At 34.0% G+C, this 18,985-nt stretch overlaps 2 protein-coding genes, 2 long non-coding RNA genes and 1 pseudogene across 11 annotated transcripts; 1 reads left to right on the forward strand and 4 right to left on the reverse strand.

The window, feature by feature from the left end:
- Positions 1 to 2,681: 2,681 nt before the first annotated feature.
- Positions 2,682 to 3,951, forward strand: LOC146938158 (uncharacterized). The gene is made up of 2 exons (XR_015031130.1): positions 2,682 to 2,816; positions 3,386 to 3,951. It is a non-coding gene; the product is annotated as an uncharacterized LOC146938158 (long non-coding RNA).
- A 2,431-nt stretch (positions 3,952 to 6,382) lies between these two features.
- LOC146938159 (cell division cycle 20.2, cofactor of APC complex-like) lies at positions 6,383 to 11,717 on the reverse strand. Of its 8 annotated transcripts, XM_085752174.1 has the most exons (7): positions 11,171 to 11,676; positions 10,710 to 10,997; positions 10,088 to 10,357; positions 9,241 to 9,979; positions 8,053 to 8,183; positions 6,888 to 7,380; positions 6,383 to 6,669 (listed from the first exon to the last, which is right to left on the reverse strand). In XM_085752174.1, the coding sequence occupies exons 1-4, from the start codon at positions 11,261 to 11,263 to the stop codon at positions 9,269 to 9,271; spliced, it is 1,362 nt and encodes a 453-aa protein (XP_085608300.1). In that variant the 5' UTR covers positions 11,264 to 11,676; the 3' UTR covers positions 6,383 to 6,669; positions 6,888 to 7,380; positions 8,053 to 8,183; positions 9,241 to 9,268. The 8 variants fall into 8 exon arrangements, with proteins under 8 accessions (XP_085608300.1, XP_085608296.1, XP_085608295.1 ...); XM_085752170.1 differs by having other exon boundaries at positions 8,053 to 9,979; positions 11,171 to 11,717; XM_085752169.1 differs by having other exon boundaries at positions 6,753 to 7,380; positions 8,053 to 9,979; positions 11,171 to 11,717.
- A 521-nt stretch (positions 11,718 to 12,238) lies between these two features.
- LOC146938160 (uncharacterized) lies at positions 12,239 to 12,595 on the reverse strand. The gene has a single exon (XM_085749592.1). It carries the CDS (start codon positions 12,593 to 12,595, stop codon positions 12,239 to 12,241), a length of 357 nt encoding a protein of 118 aa, XP_085605718.1.
- A 2,122-nt stretch (positions 12,596 to 14,717) lies between these two features.
- On the reverse strand, positions 14,718 to 15,838 carry LOC146938161 (uncharacterized; annotated as a pseudogene).
- Positions 15,839 to 15,912: 74 nt separating this feature from the next.
- LOC146938162 (uncharacterized) lies at positions 15,913 to 16,939 on the reverse strand. The gene is made up of 3 exons (XR_015033353.1): positions 16,720 to 16,939; positions 16,339 to 16,629; positions 15,913 to 16,198 (listed from the first exon to the last, which is right to left on the reverse strand). It is a non-coding gene; the product is annotated as an uncharacterized LOC146938162 (long non-coding RNA).
- Positions 16,940 to 18,985: the final 2,046 nt, after the last annotated feature.

The following is an 18,985-nucleotide window of genomic DNA, read 5'->3' on the forward strand; positions in this document are numbered from 1 at the left end:
TCATAAAAGTCTTACTTATATTTCTCTTTTGTCCGTTTTTTTGTGTGACCCTATAGGTTCTAGTCACGTTGGCAATAATATTAAATCTAATATTTAATACTAGAAACATTGAGCGGTATCTAGCAACACATCATTGCTACCCAAGTGACAAGAATGTCAAGTGATTTGACAAAGCCTTTTCCATGACAATATTCATGTGTACAATTACTCCTTTGTCCTCATATCTATGTTGATCACAAGACATAGATATTGTCACCCTTGTATAGATCAATATTTATATTTCTTAATCCCGAAATATACTGAATAACGAATAAGTCCAACATCTCATATTGACTTAGTTCGGCATGGCCATGCAACTTTAGAGTGATATTTCATCAAGAGGTCTAAAGATATATCTCCTGTTATGAGGAGGGACAAATCCCATCTAGGACACTCATGTCCCTCATCATGATTCATCAAGTACCCATTAGCCAACGTTATGGTTATCCTTTTACAGACAACGTTAGAATGGCAATAAATCACTTAAGTCCACATCTAGGGATCATAGTGGTTTCAGGTCTAAGAGTGATATACACTATTATTACTGTGAGAAAATCTTTTTCCATAACATACTATGTAGTATTCTCACGGTGGGTCAATCTAGTGTAAATATTACTCCTAATATTTATACCCATGTATAGACTTAATATGATCAATTCTCATATCTATGACTCATGAGATGTGGTCATCAGTCTACATACATAATAGTCTCAACGCTTTATTATTATCCCAATTCATATTAAAGCTTGACTACTGATACATTTAAGAATAACGTTCTTTAAGATAATGTAATCTCATGATTAAGTCACACTTAATATACCATTATATGAACTATCTATCCTAGGGACTTTATTAGCATTACAACAAATATAATAAAGAGTGCCATTTATATTATTTAATAATAAAAGTCATGATACATAATATAAGTTTTTAACATAAACTATTGGCCTCTAGGGCTTACACCAACAACACTAACTTGTAAGAAATAGTGTAAGAACAAATTAACTTTTAGTCAGTTGGGGCAAACATTTTAGAAAGTCTCTCGCATGCGTACTTGAGAATATAAGTCTCTTGGTGAAACCTTGAGCATCTAGGAAGTCTTAGTTTGTTGTGATTGAGCAGGATAAAGTCTTAAGCAGTTGAGCTTAAGCAAGGGAAGTATCTTGTAGATGTGCTTGAACAAATAAGTCTTTAGGTAGAGTCCTAGAGCATAGAAGTATCTTGCAATTGTGCTTGAGCATTGAGAAGTCTCTTGGTGTGTCCTTGAGCAAATTGTAATCTATGGTGATTATAGTGAAATCCTTTGTAAGTGCAAGGGGGCTGGATGATGGTCTGATTAGGCAAGCATATCAAATCATTTACCAAGTAATAAAGTGATACGTATAGTATCGTATCCACAAGGATTGTCGTTTCAGCCAAACAATTTGTGTTATTTATTTTAAGTTGACGATATAAAATAATTGAGTAATGGGTTAGAGATTGCAATTTTTATCTGTTGCAACAGAGGAAGTTACTTGTTTTGGTTGCAGAAAAGTAAGCAGGGGTTAGAACTCTTTGAATCCCCCTTATTTATTTTGTTGGAATTAAATAACATTCATGTTGCTTTTAGTTATCTGAAGTAGACTATACAAGTGATGAGGCCATTGGAACATTTTAACCTAGTCAGTTGTCAAGCTGCACTCGCTGATTGCATGGTGATCCTTACGTGAGGGGTCTATACTATCTCGGCTGATCTAGGTCTATCCCTCCGATGGCTAACTGCACCTGCTGATCGCACCATGATCCTTACGTGTGGGGTCTTGCTAAATCAAAGGTAATTGAAACATAAACTTAAATTGGCATTCCTAAATTTCCAAAGGCAAGATGGTCACACTAAGGTTATACGCGCGCTCCGGTATAGGATTATAAATCCTATAGGATCCGCTACCTTCAAAAGGATTATTAGTGTGGGGTCTGGCCAGTGTTCCTAAAGGTTTTCCCGTCTATAAATCTTAGAACACTCATAGCACACTCTCCTTCTCCCATTGGTAGTTCTAAAAACGGGCAACCTTATCAGCGTGTACCTTACCAAGAGGTCGAGGACAATGGTCTTACTAGGATCGGTTCACTCCCATTGGTGTTTGTTTCCCTAATTAATAACTAGTTACATCATAGGTTTAATAGATTTTACTCAGTATTAGTAATGTCACCTCCTAAGTACTTACTGTAACAACCCGTTTTTCGCTAAAATTATTTTAATTATTTATTATATGTGTTCATTTTTGCTTATGTGTGATTGTTTACCTTTGTGTGTACTTAATTCAGGATTAGTATATTTTTGGCCTATAAGGTATTTTAGTCATTTTTAGACTTAGGGGAAGTTGGTCATTTGGCGAGTAGGGGTAAATTAGTCATTTTATTAAGGTTATTTTTAGTGTTAGTAAGAATAATTATTTTTACTAAGTTACTAGTGAGTTGAGTTTATTATTTTGAGAAGGTAATTATTCGGTATTTTAGTGTTTTAAGTGAGTAGTAACTTTTGAGAATTAGTTAGTAAGAATGTTAAGCCCATTATGACAATTAGAAACCTAGCCCAATTGGAGAATTGTATATAAACATAACTCTTATGAGAAAACTAGGTAAAACAATTCATTATTTTATTTCACAAATTTGAGAGGTAGAGAGAGAAAGTGGATCACAAACTTGGAGAGGAGGAAAGAAGAGGAGGCTAGAGAAAGCTAAGGTTTTGAGAGCTAGAGAGGAGATTGAAGCTTAAACTAGTGGATTCAGGCATAGAGGTAAGGGGGATAGATTCATTCACTCTATTAAGCTATAATTTCATCTTTTGATTATCGGTCATAAGTGCTTATTGTGAAGTAGACTTTTATGAATTTTGATGTCAATTTTCATGCTCATGTTTATCTGGTAAATTTTGGTATGTGCAATTGATTATAAACTTGTTGTTTGTGCTTGAACTTCATGGTTGTTATGTATTAAAATGAATTATTTGAAGTTTTGGCTTAAAATGGTGTAAATGAAGTTGTTGTTGCTGTTGATTGTTGGTGAATTCATGATTACATGCTATGAATGTTGTTGGTTGTTGTTGGTAATGATAATTCATGAATTGAGTAATGATAATTTCGAGTTGTTGTTGTTGTTGTTGTTGAAACTTGGTGTTTTATTTGAAAACTAAGTGAATTTTTTTCATAAGCTATTTTGAGGGTTGTGATAAGAGCTTATTTGATGTGTTTGAGCCTTAGAAAATGACTTTAATGATTTTGGGAAAAGGGGGAACCAAAATAAGCACTTTTGGGGCGTTTTTGACGAAAATCTGAGGTGAAAACACACTAAACGGGTCTTTTTGCAGCACTGGCGTCTGCACTGAAGCGCTAGGCGCCCAGCTACAGAGAGCCAGTGTTAGGCCTTGAGGTAAGTGCGGCCTGACAGAAACAACAACCAATGTTGTTTCGCGTTTGGGAAGCCTAAAAGCTTAACTTTGGGCCTAGGGTGTATTTAGTAAGGTATTAAGTGGTCAAGTTGGCAAACAAAGTAAAGGGTTATGAAAGGTCATGTAGATATAGGAAGGAAATTTGAATTTGAATTTGAAGCATTTATTAAAGTGTCCAAAGCTTGCACCTCACTCCATAACCAATTTGCCTAGGCCGGAAAAGCAAACCCTAATAGGGTTAAATTAGGGCAACATTATAGCTTGACCTAACAAGCTTATAAAGTAAGAAAGATAAATGCTAAAATCTTTTTATCTTCGAGCCTACACTACATCTACCATAATGATAAGATAAGTATTTTTCTTTTTTTATTTAAGGTTATCTAAACAAAAGGTTTAAAGATGCAGAAACGTTAGTGCAAAGGCCCTATATTAAAATATTACATAAAAAATCTTTGAAAAATAATGAATTTGTAACAATTTAAAAATTGAAAGATCAATTTGTTGTACTAAAAATAGGAATTTTTTTTTTATTACCAAAGTTTAAGAGCACTTGCGTATATTGACATTCATTGTTCCCCTGTTGAAATAAGACATGCAAAGACATTCAACATGACTTATTATATTTTTAATTTATTTTACATTATTTAGAAAGATAAATAAGTTGAAAATGCAAAGTTTTCAAGAGAGAGGGTGGAAGTGCTTCCACATGATCAAAATGCTAGTCCAGTAAGAAGTTTTAAGAGATACTTCCTCCAGTCACATTTATAAGCAACTTTTACTTTTTCAGATTCATTAAATAAGTGACGTATCTAGACTATATTATGTTTGAGATAGATTACTTATTTAATGAATCTGAAAAGGTAAAAGTTGCTTATAAATGTGACCAGAGAGAATATATGTGTCTGTTTGGTAAGCCCACTAAATGATCTTATAGCTTATAGCTTTTAGCTTATAAGCTCGTTTGACAAAAAAAACTCTGTTTGGTAATGGTCTTTTACCACCAGCTTATAGCTTATTTCACGAGCTTATAAGCTATTTTTCAGAAGCTATTTCAAGTAGCGTTTGAGCTTATAGCTTATAGCTTATCAAAATTTCTTCCATTTTTACCCTTATTATTTTATCTGAAATCCATTTTTATCCTTTATAATTTATTATAATTTAACTAATAGATATAATTACCTTATAAATATCCATTGCCTTCCTTTGTTGTAATAATAGATAAAATTACGTTTTTATGCAACTGCAATATACCTACATCATAATATATATATTTTTTTCATAAATAAAAATGATCATTGTCTTCCGTTTAAATAAAAAAATTCATGAACTACGTTATAATTTTTCATAAAAAGGGCACGTTTAACTCTTTTTTTTGGTGACGTTTAAATTCTTTTTGTTAGGCTTAAATTATTTTTATTAAAGGTGTTAGCCTTAAATTGTTTTTCATATATCATTTCACGTCTATATTCTTTTTGTTTCTTAAAAAAAAAAAACGTCTATATTCTTTTTGTCTAAATAATTTAAAACACCAGTTACAATAATCACATTTTTTAATACTTTTACTACACTTAAATTCATTAAACTCGTTATATTTTATTGCCATACTTTTTTTTTTTTACGTCGAAATCTTTTAGTCTTTATATTTTGTTTTTTCAGTAGATACTCTTTATATTTTTCTAAAAATAATGCATAAAAAAATATATTAAATTAATAAATTATAAATACTTACATATTAATGAATATAAATTTTAATATGAAATAAGAATGTCCTTTTATGTCATTTTACATTTATAAATCAGTTGAACCGCTAATTTTACCAAACACTTCAACTAGCTTATCAGCTATAAGTCATCAGTCATCAGTTATCCGCTATAAGCTATCAATCATCAGCTATCAACTAACTTACATATTAAGAAGCTTTTCTTGAGTTGTCATATCATCGAAGTGCTTCCACATCATCATAATGCTAGTCCACAATTTTACTTTACAATATAGTATAGATCATAATGTAGCATAATAGGGGTTATCATTTCACTTCTAAATTATTGCATGCTATACTCTGGTAGTTTGGTAGTAGCTGAACCAACATAAGATTCACTCAAATAACACCGAGAATAGAACCAACACATCAGCTAAAATGTGTTAACATCCCAAATTAAAATTAACCAAGAATAGACTCCAAATATTAAGGATCCCATATAATTCTACACCAAATTTACCCTCATTTTGGTGGATATATATATTATAATGAATCACATCCACAAAAACAAAAGAGGAAAGGAATGAGTACTAGAGCAACAAATCGATGTAAGATCATAAATTTGCAAAAACCTCTACTCCAAGCTATCTTCAAATCGATGTAGATCATAAATTTGCAAAAACCTATACTGGACTGAACACGATACATACATGCCGATACCATTAGTAATTTAAGAATGGCATCAGGTTTGTGTGTCGAACCCTGACATGTGACAGACACCGGACACGCTTTTTGTTCATAAGCCTCAAAAGCTATAAGCTAGCTATATACGTGAGAGTTTAGAACAAAATAGCTATAACAAAGCCAAAGAAAAAACCAAGTAGACTAATTATAAGATAAACGCATGTACATCATTTGGTTGTGATGTGTTTTTATATTGACGCAACATGAAACAAACGCATGTTTATTCAGATTGTGATATTTAAAAAATTGAAAGCCACTACAATAAGAAAAATTAGATATGGTCATGAATTTTTTTGTACAACTTTGAGTGGTGGACTCAACACTGAGTTGGGTTTGTATATTAAGCACAGATTGGTTGGTATTCACCCTTACGATAGTTCCAATTGAACAACCAAACAAGCTTGTTGGAAGCTGACATTTTGTAGTATGAAGAATAAAATGAGAACAAGCAGCAATTGGTCTTCACTAGTAAGTAACAGAACAAACTCATTTATTTTTGAAAGGCCAAAATATATTAACTTAAATAAATCATTCATAAGGCAGAAGCTATGCCAAAGTACAAACAAGCCAAATAGTCTGCCAATATTGCTCCCAGAACCAACAAACTATGGGAGTAAAAGAAAGGAAATGGAACAATAACTCCTCTACTAATTGAAACTAAAAGTAACAAAAAGAAAAGAAAAATGAGATACACCAGACAAGTAAACTATTGAGCAGATACTATTGATCCCAGCCATCGCCTAATGACGCAGAACCGGACCTGCAAAACCACAAAAAATCAATATAAATTTGTTCCTGTATGACTATCCCCTCTCCAAATTGTTAACAACTCTCACAATCTACCTGCAGCTAATTACTCCCAAGCAACCCAGTGGATTTAAAATCCATTGGTTGAGAGAGTAATTAAACCCAGGCAACTTGCTAGTTAACCAATTAAATGACAACAGTTTTATATCTTCTAGCCACGCTTCAGCCGACCTGTTTTTGTTTCTAAAAGTTTTTTCATTTCGCTCTTTCCAAATTATCCATATGCTAGCAAATCAAATAAGTCTGAACCTTTCTGCTTGTACCCTTCCGGCTCCTATTAAACCTTCAAACTGATGAATTGAAAATTCATACTGTATTATGCAGAGGTAGAAAAATTTATCCATTTTAGAACCTCTTGCCACAACTCTGCTGCTATGCGACATTCGAAAAAAACATGTGAGACATTTTCTTCTTTTCCGCAACCAAATGAACAAGAAATATCAGCTCCGCTCAAAACACCTCTTCTGGCCAAGTTATCTTTTGCCGGAATCCGATTTTGTAACATCCTCCACATTAGCACTGAAGCTTTTAACAGAAATTAAATGACTCCAAACATTCGCAAGTTCACCTTCAACATTTATAGATACACCATCCACAATCGAAGTATACGCTTCTCTTACCCAAATGTTTTTCCAACTTTTCTTGCCCACTATCAACGTGTCATCTGCATATTGAAGATGAGAGACACAAACAGAACAAACTCATTTATTTATTGAGATGGAGATTTAAAAAAGAATTAGAAGAAACTGCAATAAGATAAAATAAAATGATCATTTTTTTATAAAACTTACAAGCTCAAATTGGTCTTCACCCTTAAGAGAGATACAAATATTTGTTACACATTTTTACCACAAGATCACATGAATCACAAATAGCTTAGAGCAAAGGGCAAGAAGAACAAAGACTGATATACATGGTTTGTCATGGGTGGTGTGTGACTACGTCCACGGGCAAATCAAGTGTTGTTTTCCACTATAATAATATTTTTTAATAATATTTTTTATTTTTTTTTTTTGAATTGCAAATGCTTATATTAGAAGCACAAAGCTGAAAAGAAAGTTGGCCAGTCCATGGAATTGAAGGCATTCCCCATCCAAGAATTGGTTCCAACATGTTTTGCAGCTTAAGCTAAATCATGAGCTGCTGAATTACAAATACGACTACTATAGTTCACATAACATACAATCAAAAATAAAAGGTTCAATGGGGGCCAAAAGAAGTTTGTCATTAAAGTAATCTACGCTTACTTATGAATATGACCTAATTCATAATTAAGTCGGTTGCATGAGTTTGCCATTTCAAAAAGTACCTTAGAGAGATTGAGATCATGAGCTACCTGCATAATCCAACGCAAACCAAGAGTCTCAGCTACTAGTGCTTCGACATCCAGATTACACTTCTTTGTTGCGGCGTAAATTACTTCAGACAAGTTGTTTCTCACTACCAGCCCCCAGACAGTTCCATTACCTTGCATAATTCCGGCATCAACATTCAGCTTCAGCTAACCAGTAGGAGATGGCTCAAAAGAGGGACACAGAATTAGGTTTGTTTATTTAGTTAGTTAGTAACAGAACAAGCTCAAATTACTAGTGCATAACACTGAATTCGGTTTGTTTATTAAGTTAGTAACAGAACAAGCTCAAATTGGTCTTCACCCTTAGGATAGTTCCAATTGAACAACTAAACAAGCTTGTTCGAGGTTGATGTTTTGTACTATGCAGAATAAAATGAGAACAAACTCATTTATTTACAGTTGAACCACCCATCAGCAATTGATTCACATCCAACAAACTCGGTGGTCGGGTCCCCAAGGGGATACAAACCATACTTATAAAACCAGAGGGCAGTGTATGAATAAATGGGCATCCACTTCTTGTTCTTGAAAGCATAAAGGACAAACCTCATGATAGGAACCAACAGATCCTACCAATGAATCAATAGTAACACAGCCAAGGAAGAAGATGATACAGATGGTAATTAAAGAAAATAGGGTGCTAACTACTCCCAAAGCACAGCTTCGACATAACTCAGAGACGAATCCTACTTTGACCCTAAACATAAAACCTATGATGCATGGACACTCTTAGGATTAGGCGTATCCTGGTGTCAGACATGTGTCGTGTCCAACACTGACACGACACCGACACATAATTACACTGAATTATGTGATTTTCTCAAATTATTAGCATTGTCCGTGTATCAGTGTCTGTGTCCGGTGTCCGGTATCCGTGCTTCATAGGTCACAACATACTACTAGGAATTGCAGCAATTTTTAACCTGCTTCCTAAGCTTACCAATAATTATGCATGCACAATGTTGTTATCAGAGGAACCGGTTAATGCAAGAATTTATTAAGTAAACATATGATATTCGGACCTGACTGAATAACAGCCATCTTTCTCCGTGCCAAATTAACTTGTCATTTGGAAGCCTTAAAGTGAGAGGGATGCGGTAAGTTTTGATATACATCAGACCATTCCTTTTTAAAGTGGAGTGAAGGGTATTTAACCAGAAAAAAACTTGCCTTTTTAAACAGTTTCGAATGTTACTACTTATCGAATGCGGCTCAAATGTGAAAACGGCTCAGCTCTTGCTTTTGGTGCAGCTTTTGTTGCTACTTCTGGAGTGCCAAAAGCATTCCAAAACCTCAAGGTTTCATCCGCTGCAGCTGTTGCCACTGTCCAACCATCTGGGCTCTGCGCCATATGAAGAACTCTTGAAGTGTGACCATTGAGCTCTGCCATCTTCACCATTGAAGGATATTTCCAAAGTGTTAACTGATTCTGTGTAAAACCATGAGAGCTGAGTAGCTCCCTCTCATTCTTGTTCCACAACAGGGAACATACCTGAGACCCAGTGTCAACTGAGTTCAAGCATGCACCTGTGTGGGTATTCCAAAACTTGATGGTTTCATCGCCACTGCCTCCGCCAGTAGCTAGTAAATTCCCTTGGAAAGGACACCAAGCAAGAGCTTTTACTGCAGATGTATGATCTTCAAGCCTGTGAAGCCACCTTGTTGAAGTACTTCTATCCCAGATGTAAAGTTGATTATCATTCCCTCCACTGGCCAATTGTAGACCAGAAGCCGACCATTTCAATCCGCAAACTTCTCGGTCATGCCCTCTGTATGTTTCAACAATGTGTGCTCTAATTCTTACATCATTATTGATAATTCTACCATCCATCCCTCCGGTTGTGAGTATGTGGTTATTCCATGCCAAAGACCCTACTCGCTGCCTATGCCCACCTTTCAAAGTTCTCAACTGCAGAAACATAACATGAATAATATTAGAAAACTAGTAGTAGGAAATGGATACTGAATATCTCATAATAATGTATCGATTGAAGGGTAAACCAGATAAGTATAAAACCTGTCTATCTGAAGCTGTATCCCATAGCTGCACTTCAGAGTTGTTCAAGCCAATGCCAATATGACGGCCATCAGGAGCCCAACTTACAGATGTGATAGGGCCATCTTCATCATCAACGGTAACAAGTTCTGAAGTGGAACCGTTTGATGCATCCCACAAATACAATGTGTTTCCTAATCCAATTGCAAGAACATTGGCGCTTCCCCAATCCAGTAAATTGAGGTAATAGTCATCCACAATGTCTGGAGCATCCAATATCCTCTCAGAAGTCTGAAAAACATCATATCAATCAATTAGCACAAAATACAAAATATTTTGGTTTACACCATACAACACTTTCAGATAAGAATTAAGAAAACCAAAGTTCAAAATTCTCAAATCAGATAACCAACAAATCAATTAGCACAAGATTGCAAACTATTGTGATTACACACACCATACAAACGATTACGAAAACAACTCAGACCCACTTGATTTTCAAAAACTAATCAAGTACAAAATTTTAAAATCGGACTTTTGCCGTTTAAACTAGAGTTCATTTAAACTAGAGTTCATGCAACCAAATCGATAATGATAAAATATATGAAATATGAATATATATCATTAAGAAATACACACACACCTGAGGAATAATTCGCCGGGGCTTGATGGTTTTATCTTGTCGAAGAGTTGATGAAGTAATGATATCATGAGAGAAGAAATCAACTGGCGGCGTAGGTGGCTTGTTCTTGAAAGCTAGAATTCTGGTCCTGTTCATGTTTAAAGCTTCTGCAAGTAGCTTCCTGTAAGCTTCTCTGGAAGGAGAGCACACATGTGGGTTTTCCTTACCTTTAGCTTTAGCCCCTTCAGTCACCATGTAGTGCGCATAATCGAAATCCATGGCTGATCTATTTGGTATGAATCTATCCAACTGGTCACAAACAAATCAAACATCAAATAATTAATAAACTACTTAATTTTTATAAAGAAATTCTCACAATAAAGTACCTAGTTAGTTATCATGACATAGTTTCAAAATTCATTCTTTTTCAAAACAGAATTACATTGAAAGTTTGAAACCCTAATAATGAAAAAATTTCTTACATTTTCATTTGAAGTCTTTCTCCGTAAGTGTTCCTGAAGAGGAAAACGTGTTTGAGTTTTGATGGCGGAAGAACTCAAAGAACCTGAAGCCATTGTTAGAGAGAAAAGAAACAAAATATAATAAAAAACAAATAGAATAACAAATTAAATTCCTGCAAAATTGAAGAGTTAGACAAATTGAACGAATCAAAACACAAAACCCTAAAAAACAATAGAATCAAACAAATTGAAAATCAAACAAATCGAAAGAATCAAAACACGAAACCCTGCAGAACACGAAACGTGATCAGTTATTGTGATAGCGTGCTTGTAGCAGAGGAATTTTATGAATTAGGGTTTGATTGCTGAGAGAGAGAGAGAGAGAGAGAGAGAGAGATTGAGAGAGATTTTAGTGATAAGAGAAAAGAGGGAGAGATTATATATAGAAGAGGAATTGTATCAATTAGGGTTTCAGTTTGAGAGCGAAGTTGATTTCTTCGGAAGCGCCAACGGCTATATATAGAACTAGAAGTAAGACTCATCTAGTCTAGTTGATTTATAAGCCCATGGGTTGGATTAATGTTTTTAGAATATTTACTAGATAGCCTACCCGTGCGCCGCACGGGTCTTATAAGCTACTACATCCGTCCCTAATTATAAGACCCTTTTGAAAAAATAATTTGTCCCTTTTTATAAGACCCCTTTGATATTTTCAAGTACATTAATTATTTCTTTACCAACATACCCTTATTTATTTTGCATTTTTTTCTTCAATCAACAATAAATATTATATTGAAAACATAAATTAACTCTCTCTCTAAAGGTTAAAATTGTAAAAACAATAGTAATTATATACAAATTTAATACTACAACCAACTTTCTTAATCTCCACAATTTTGGCAAAAGGCTCCTATATTTAGGGACGGAGGTAGTATAAGATTTCATACATTGATGCCCATGAGTTAAATTGAAGGTGGAAAAAATAAATATAGTTGACAATGCAGTGTATCAGTTATGAAATAAAATCGTACATACGACACTAATTGGTTTTTGAGAATTTTAGAACAACAATAATGATATGCATCCATATCAAATATTTTGAAATACTTCTTCATAGACTACGTTAGATGTCTCATCTGTATCTTCACCGTCTTCGTCGATTATAAGTATTTTAAGCCCTTCTCTTGATGTAACTCTCGACACGGCCACATATAATTGTCCATGTGAAAAGACCGGCTTTGGTAGATATACACCAACGTGTGCCAGTGACTGCCCTTGACTTTTGTTGATAGTCATCGCAAATGAGACAGCTATAGGAAATTGCCTTCTTTGAAACATGAAAGGAATACGAACATCTGAAGGTGATATCGATAATCGGGGTATAAAGACTTTGTCCACAACATTACTTCCAGATATAACCTTACCCTCCAACACAAATTTACCCATCCTAGTTATAATCAATCTGGTTCTGTTACATAACCCATATTGTTGGTCTAAATTCCTTAATAGCATAACCAGCACGCCAACTTTTAATCTTAACTTGTGATTTGGAAGTCCTGAAGCAACAATAGTGTTTAAAAATTCTGGTGTATGGACGTCTTCAATCGCATCTCCGCTGTTGCCTTGCTGGAATCAACCTTCTCTTCACCTGGAATCATATCCAACATGTGTTCGTTGATCTTCTCAACAATGGAGTTTTTAGTTGTTAATATAGCTCTATTTTGAAAGTAAGTCATGTCATCCAAGTAATTTAGCTTCTTTAAAAAAAAGTGATGTCATCCAAGTTTTCCAAAATAAGCATATTTGAATTATTAGTGTGGAGAAGTCTAACAGATATATGAAATAAACTCTGTTATTTGTTACCACGTTAATTATGACATTGGGAAGCAAATAGGCAAATGAAAAAAAGTTGTACCGCCAAATTACAGTCCCAACTCCCAAGCATAAAGTGCAATTAACTAATTAATTCACTATTTTTTTCAAACAATAAATAGAAAAATAAAAATTTTGGTAGTTCACATTTTTTTATTGCATATTACACGTATAAGTGCAGCAAAGCTAATATTACTTATCATAAAGTGAATTTCCACAATCAGCCATGAATTTTAGTTGTAAATGTAAATAGTTTTGCTGCCAAATTTTATTCTAATGCATAAAGTGAATTAACTAATTGATTTCACATTGTTCATTAGCCCACTAAATACACTTTTTTTGCCAAAGTAACAACCTTGAATTATTCACTTTCTTCAAGTGGAAATAATCACGTAAAATGCAGGATGCTTAATATTCATTACCATTGTTTTTCAATGATCAGCCTTTTTTTTCAACTTAAAATATATGCTTTCTACAAATACAAAATAGACTCTATCTATGAATATAAATATGGTGACCAAAATCTATCACTCAAAATAGACTTAATATATATGCTTTCTATAAATATATATTCTTTTTTCTTCTATATCTATGATATATCTATCTATAAAGTGAGTGATAGATTTTGGTGTAACTTTTATCTTTATATTTTATCTTGTTTATTGAGTTAAATAATTGAGTTTAATTATATTTTCAAATTTCATAAATTCTAATTTTAATTAGGTATTTTTTTTTTTTGAAAACGTAATTTTATTCATTAATACGCAAAAAAAAATAAAAAAATAGAATTTGACTCATATAAAATTTAACTTGAGTAATTAAAATTAACAACTCAAATAATGTTTAATAATATTTTATCAAAAACAAAAATCTAACAAAATTATATAATTTTTTTTTGACCGAAACAAAGTTAACTATTATCATTAATCAACCACTATTTAATACAAGAAGGATAAGAATCAAAAATACGGTGACTAGCCCAAGAACAGGACGCCCTAGCTAAACTATGAGCAACCATGTTCGCTTGTCTCCTAACAAACTTCACCTCGAAGTTGGAATGTAAAGATAGCATAGAATTCCCACTACAAGAAATCTTGCATTTTGCCAGGGGCGGAAGCCCTGGCAAAATGCAGAAAGCCCTGGCAAATGGACGTTTGCCAGGAGTTTTGCCAGGGGTAGAATACCTAGCAAATCCGCTCATCGCAAATGACCCTGCCAGGGCTTTAGCTCCTGGCAAATGCGCTCCTAGCACAGCCCCTGGCACAACCCCTGGCAAAATGTATCTGCATAATTGCAGGCTTCTCTGCCGCATTGTCTACTCAATGCAGGCTTTTGCAGATGTGTCAGCATCACATCAGTCTTTTCAAAACATGACACGGACTTTGCCAGGGGTTAACCCCTGACAAATTGTGTTCGTTTTATTTTTAAAAAACATTTTTTATTCGTTTAAAAAATAATAATATTAAAATTTAATATTTAAAATAATTTTAAAAAAGAATTTAAATTTTATTTTCGAAAATTAATTAAATTTAATTATGAAAATATTTAAAATAAACGTTTTTAAATTGTTTTTTATTTCTTTTTTAAAAATTTATTTAATAATAAAAATTATTTAAAAAACGTTTTTAAAATGTTATTTTAATTTAATTGGTTTAGAAAAAGAAGTTAACAATGCAAATTAAAGTAATAGAACACATAAAATAATAAGTCCAGCAGCATTAAAATTAAAATTGTGCAAAATATGACATACATAAGTATCAAATAGGTAGAAATTGTACCGGGAAGTATAAGAAATTTCCCCAAATATTGCCGACGAAGAAATTAAATAGATAAAGAGACATACATAACAGTGGGACTTCAAAAAAAAAAAAATAACAGTGGGGCTTCAATCCTCCTCATCATCCTGATCATCCTCCTCATCTCTATCCTCCTCATCTCTATCAACCGGATAAGGGTCAACATTGGGACTTAAAACCGGTGCTCTAGTGTGAGAGGGATCTTGAGCCTGCGCTTGCCTAAGCTGAGCCAGCTGCTCCTCATATGACCTTTGACGGTTAAGCAAGTCTTGCACAACGGCTGCTTGACTCGCCATCTGCTGCGCAAATTGCTCTTGTATCAGTCTATGTATAAGCTCCCGCATCTCTGGCGTCAGCTCAGGCTGCTGGGAGGATCCTTCACCATGGTTGAGGCTAAGTCTTAGAGTTGACGCAACACTACCCTTCCGGTAGTTAGTGGCTAATTTCCAAGACCATATAGCTTTCCTTTCTTTTTCTCACCAGCAACTTTTGTCCACGGAAGGATAAAGTGTGATCAACAGTTGACCCATTTTGAATAGCCTCAGCCAGTTGCCGGTCATACTCATCCTGTTCAAATAATAACAAAATAGTTTATGCTTTATAGTCTAGTAAACCAACATTAAACAATAACTAGCAGTATCATCATCAACAATATAAATCTGTTTGGAAACTTAGTTGCAGAAAATGAATGGACTATAGTATATAAATCTGAAGCAGTTATAATTTTCCAGTCATGACATTTTATAGACACATAAAGTAGAAAGAATGCATAGGTTCCTCGTATCAAAGCATATAATTTTATAGGTTTTGCACTTAAAAAGTACACCTAGGTTTGGGCTACCAACTAATTAGCTCATTAAGGCCTAAGCACATGTTTTCACTAACTAGCAGTTTCACAAACAACAGTAGCAGCTAAAACAGAATGACAGCTGAAAATAACAGAAATAACAGCTGAAATAACAGAACCAACACAGGAAACAGAACCGTACAAAATAACAGCTGAAAAAACTGTAATGCCCATCCTAAAACCAGCAAAGCAGAAGCAGCTAAAACAGAACCGCAAAGCAGCTAAAACAGAACCAACACAGGAAACAGAACCGCAAAGCAGCTAAAACCAGCACAGCAGAAGCTGATACGCACGCCAGTAGGAAACACACAGTCAGCCTCAACACAGGAAACAACAGAGGACAAAAACGCAGCACTCGCGACACGTAAACATTTCATGTAAAGAATAATAACATTAAGGCATAAAATGTGACATATAATTATCAAAGATTACCTGCACTCTCCTAGCACGCTCATCGCAGTATTGGCCGGACCTATTTTTGTGCGTTTTGTCGTGAAGCTCGTTAATAAACGGTTCCCGACATAACCTCCTAGCCTATTTGTCACAAGAAATAAAATTATGAATTAATTAAACATTAAATTTTATGGTCGAAAGCATAAATTTAGTAGTGCTGATTTAAAACAATCAAATTTAAATATGATATGAAAAAATAATTAAAAGTTTATTATTTTTACCAAACGCTCAGCATGCTCTCCGTTGCTTAAGCAACCACCAGTGTGAATGCATCCTCCATTTTCCGACGCCCGGTTTTTCTTTGCTTTCTCTGATTTTTCCTTGAACTCCTGAGATGCCCAGTACTTAACCAAGTCATCAAAGATAGGCGGGCCAATCCAATGTGGTCGCTTTCTTGTCTCCTCAAACCGAATACGGGCTCTTCTAAGCAAATCTGAAAAACGCGCAGAAGCTTTAATATGAAAATTACGCCGCATTATATCATGATACTCGGCTTTCCAAGAACACTTACCCTGCATTATAACATATTAAAGAAAATTAGTATAGTATAACAATTGTGCATATGAAATAAAATAGAAATTATGATATAGATTTGAAGTAACCTCAAAGAGCCTAAACCAGCGCTCTTTCTCATTGTCATCCACGTCACCATATGTCTTCCAAAATTTATGATAGCAGTTATGGATGATGGCTCTGATAGCTTCAGCAGTCGGTTTGCAAGGCAAAAAGATGATAAAAACTCATAATTAAACATTACTACAACTTAAAATATACATAAAATAATTGAAATTGAAGTATGTAGGTAATATGATAATACTTACGAGTTTCCACTAGGCTTTAAGATGAATCGACCATGAGAATCTCTCGGATAATCCGAGAAAACATCATCAACCACCTCTCCACCAACATCCTCTTCGACCTCATTATCTTGTTGTAGTTGTTGTGGGACATCATTCTTCTGAGTACGTTGACTTATGGTTGACCTTCCAGTAGATCTTCCACCATAATCTTCTAAGCTTCCCAATCCCTTTCTAATGTTCTTCATATGTTCCTTCATCATGATAAGTAGATCATGTACACTTGAACATATATTAGTATACCAATTGTTCTTCAATAGTTTGTTATCAACAAAAACCCAAGAGAACTTGTATAAACCATTCTTGTTCTAACAATCTCCCTCTTTTTGATGATGACAAACATAAGTATTTTGAACAATTGTTGTTAATTTAATTAACAGTTAGACTTCAGGGTTTGAGCTTTGCAAGCTCCTCCTGAGTCATAAAGTCGCAGGTTTTGAGGTTTGCAAGCTCCCCCTGAATCTGTGATAGTCCATTAAGGTGAGGTTTGCAAGATCCTCCTAAGTCATATTCCCAGTTAATTAATTCATTCTTAGTTACTTTTAAGTGCATCAGAACAAATAAGATATCAGAATCTTTGATCCCACAGAGGTTTGCAAGCTCAGATTAAGACCAATTGGATACCTTATCAGAGCCTGATAAGATTAATCAATTAAGTGCATTTTTTTAATTAAAAAATAATGAAAATTTAAATTAGGTTCTTTAACTTCTATTAGGCTCAACGTGCAAATACTTTATCATTTCTCCCCTTTCTGTGATCAACAAATATTACAACAAAAAAACAGAAAATAAAATAAAAACATGTAAAATTATAAATCAACAAAGATGCAATCCGACAAAGATAAACAATCTTCATTAATCAGAGAAATTACAATTTGAAAAACAAGAAAAACAAAACTAGAAAACAATAAACAAAACAAGCAAACAAAGATCCTAATACTAAAACTAAATCCTAGACTATGAACTCTACATCTGGACGTCCAAAGATTTTCAATCTCAGTCCTGTTGAGATTGTAAATACTTTCCCAGATACTTAAGAGTTCATCATTTTGGACTTCAGTTTCACTATCAGTTCTATGAACATTAGGTTGTTTATCATAAAACTTTTTGAAAGATAAAATGAAATGTTTGTATAAGAAAAACTATTTATAAACAAAAGAAGGAAACTTTTCATCTTCAGAAGGAAACAAAAGACAAGAACATTAATGACATTTGGGAGAGCGATGATATCGTAAATAGAGTTTGGTCATCATAGCCTACATCTTATTACCTAATAGTCGCAAGCCACGTCATAAACTTACTCAGGGAAGTAATACATAGGTGGATAGGTAGAATATTGAACTTTTCCACTTCCATGCATTGTCAGAGTCTAGATTATCCAACTTCTGTATCACTCCATAATTTGTTTCAGGTCATGCTACTTGTCTTAGATACTCATCGGGGGTTCTAAGAAAGTAATTTCAATCTTCTCCAAATTTTGTGTTATCACTCAGAGGCAATCATCATTCTGAGATAAAGTGCATATTCAGGTTCTTTTTAATAAAATCAGATCTTTCAACGCACAAGGGTTTTGTAAATATATCATCACATTGATGATCAGTATCAATGAATTGCGTATATATAACACCTTTTTGAACATAGTCTCTTATGAAATGATACTTGATCTCTATGTGCTTGGCCCTTGAGTGAAGAATTGGATTCTTAGAAAGACATATGGCTGCAATATTATCACAGTAAACTAGATACTACTTTCACTAATTTGATAGTCTTATAATTAATGCTTCATCCATATTAGCTGTGTTCAACAACTTGCAGCTGAGATGTATTCTGCTTCTACTGTTGATAGTGTAATAGTTCTCTGTCTTTTATTTGCCCAAGATATTAAGTTATCACCAAGGAACTGAAAATTTCCACTCGTGGATTTTCTCTCAATCGTATCCCCAGAATAATCAACATCACAATATCCAACCACCTTATAATCTTGAAATTTCTTATAAAGAATTCCTAGACT

The sequence above is a fragment of the Medicago sativa genome, chromosome 3, assembly GCF_051527215.1.
Source record: "Medicago sativa cultivar Bolivia chromosome 3, Bolivia_mono, whole genome shotgun sequence".
Taxonomy (NCBI): Eukaryota; Viridiplantae; Streptophyta; class Magnoliopsida; order Fabales; family Fabaceae; genus Medicago; species Medicago sativa.

Coding starts and splice junctions, on each gene's coding strand:
- LOC146938160 (XM_085749592.1), bottom strand. CDS start 12,595: ATGGGTAAATTTGTGTTGGAGGGTAAGGTTATATCTGGAAGTAATGTT.
- LOC146938159 (XM_085752170.1), bottom strand. CDS start 11,263: ATGGCTTCAGGTTCTTTGAGTTCTTCCGCCATCAAAACTCAAACACGT. Junction 10,358..10,709: donor CCCGGCGAATTATTCCTCAG/GTGTGTGTGTAT, acceptor GATGTTTTTCAG/ACTTCTGAGAGGATATTGGA. Junction 9,980..10,087: donor ATACAGCTTCAGATAGACAG/GTTTTATACTTA, acceptor ATGTTTCTGCAG/TTGAGAACTTTGAAAGGTGG.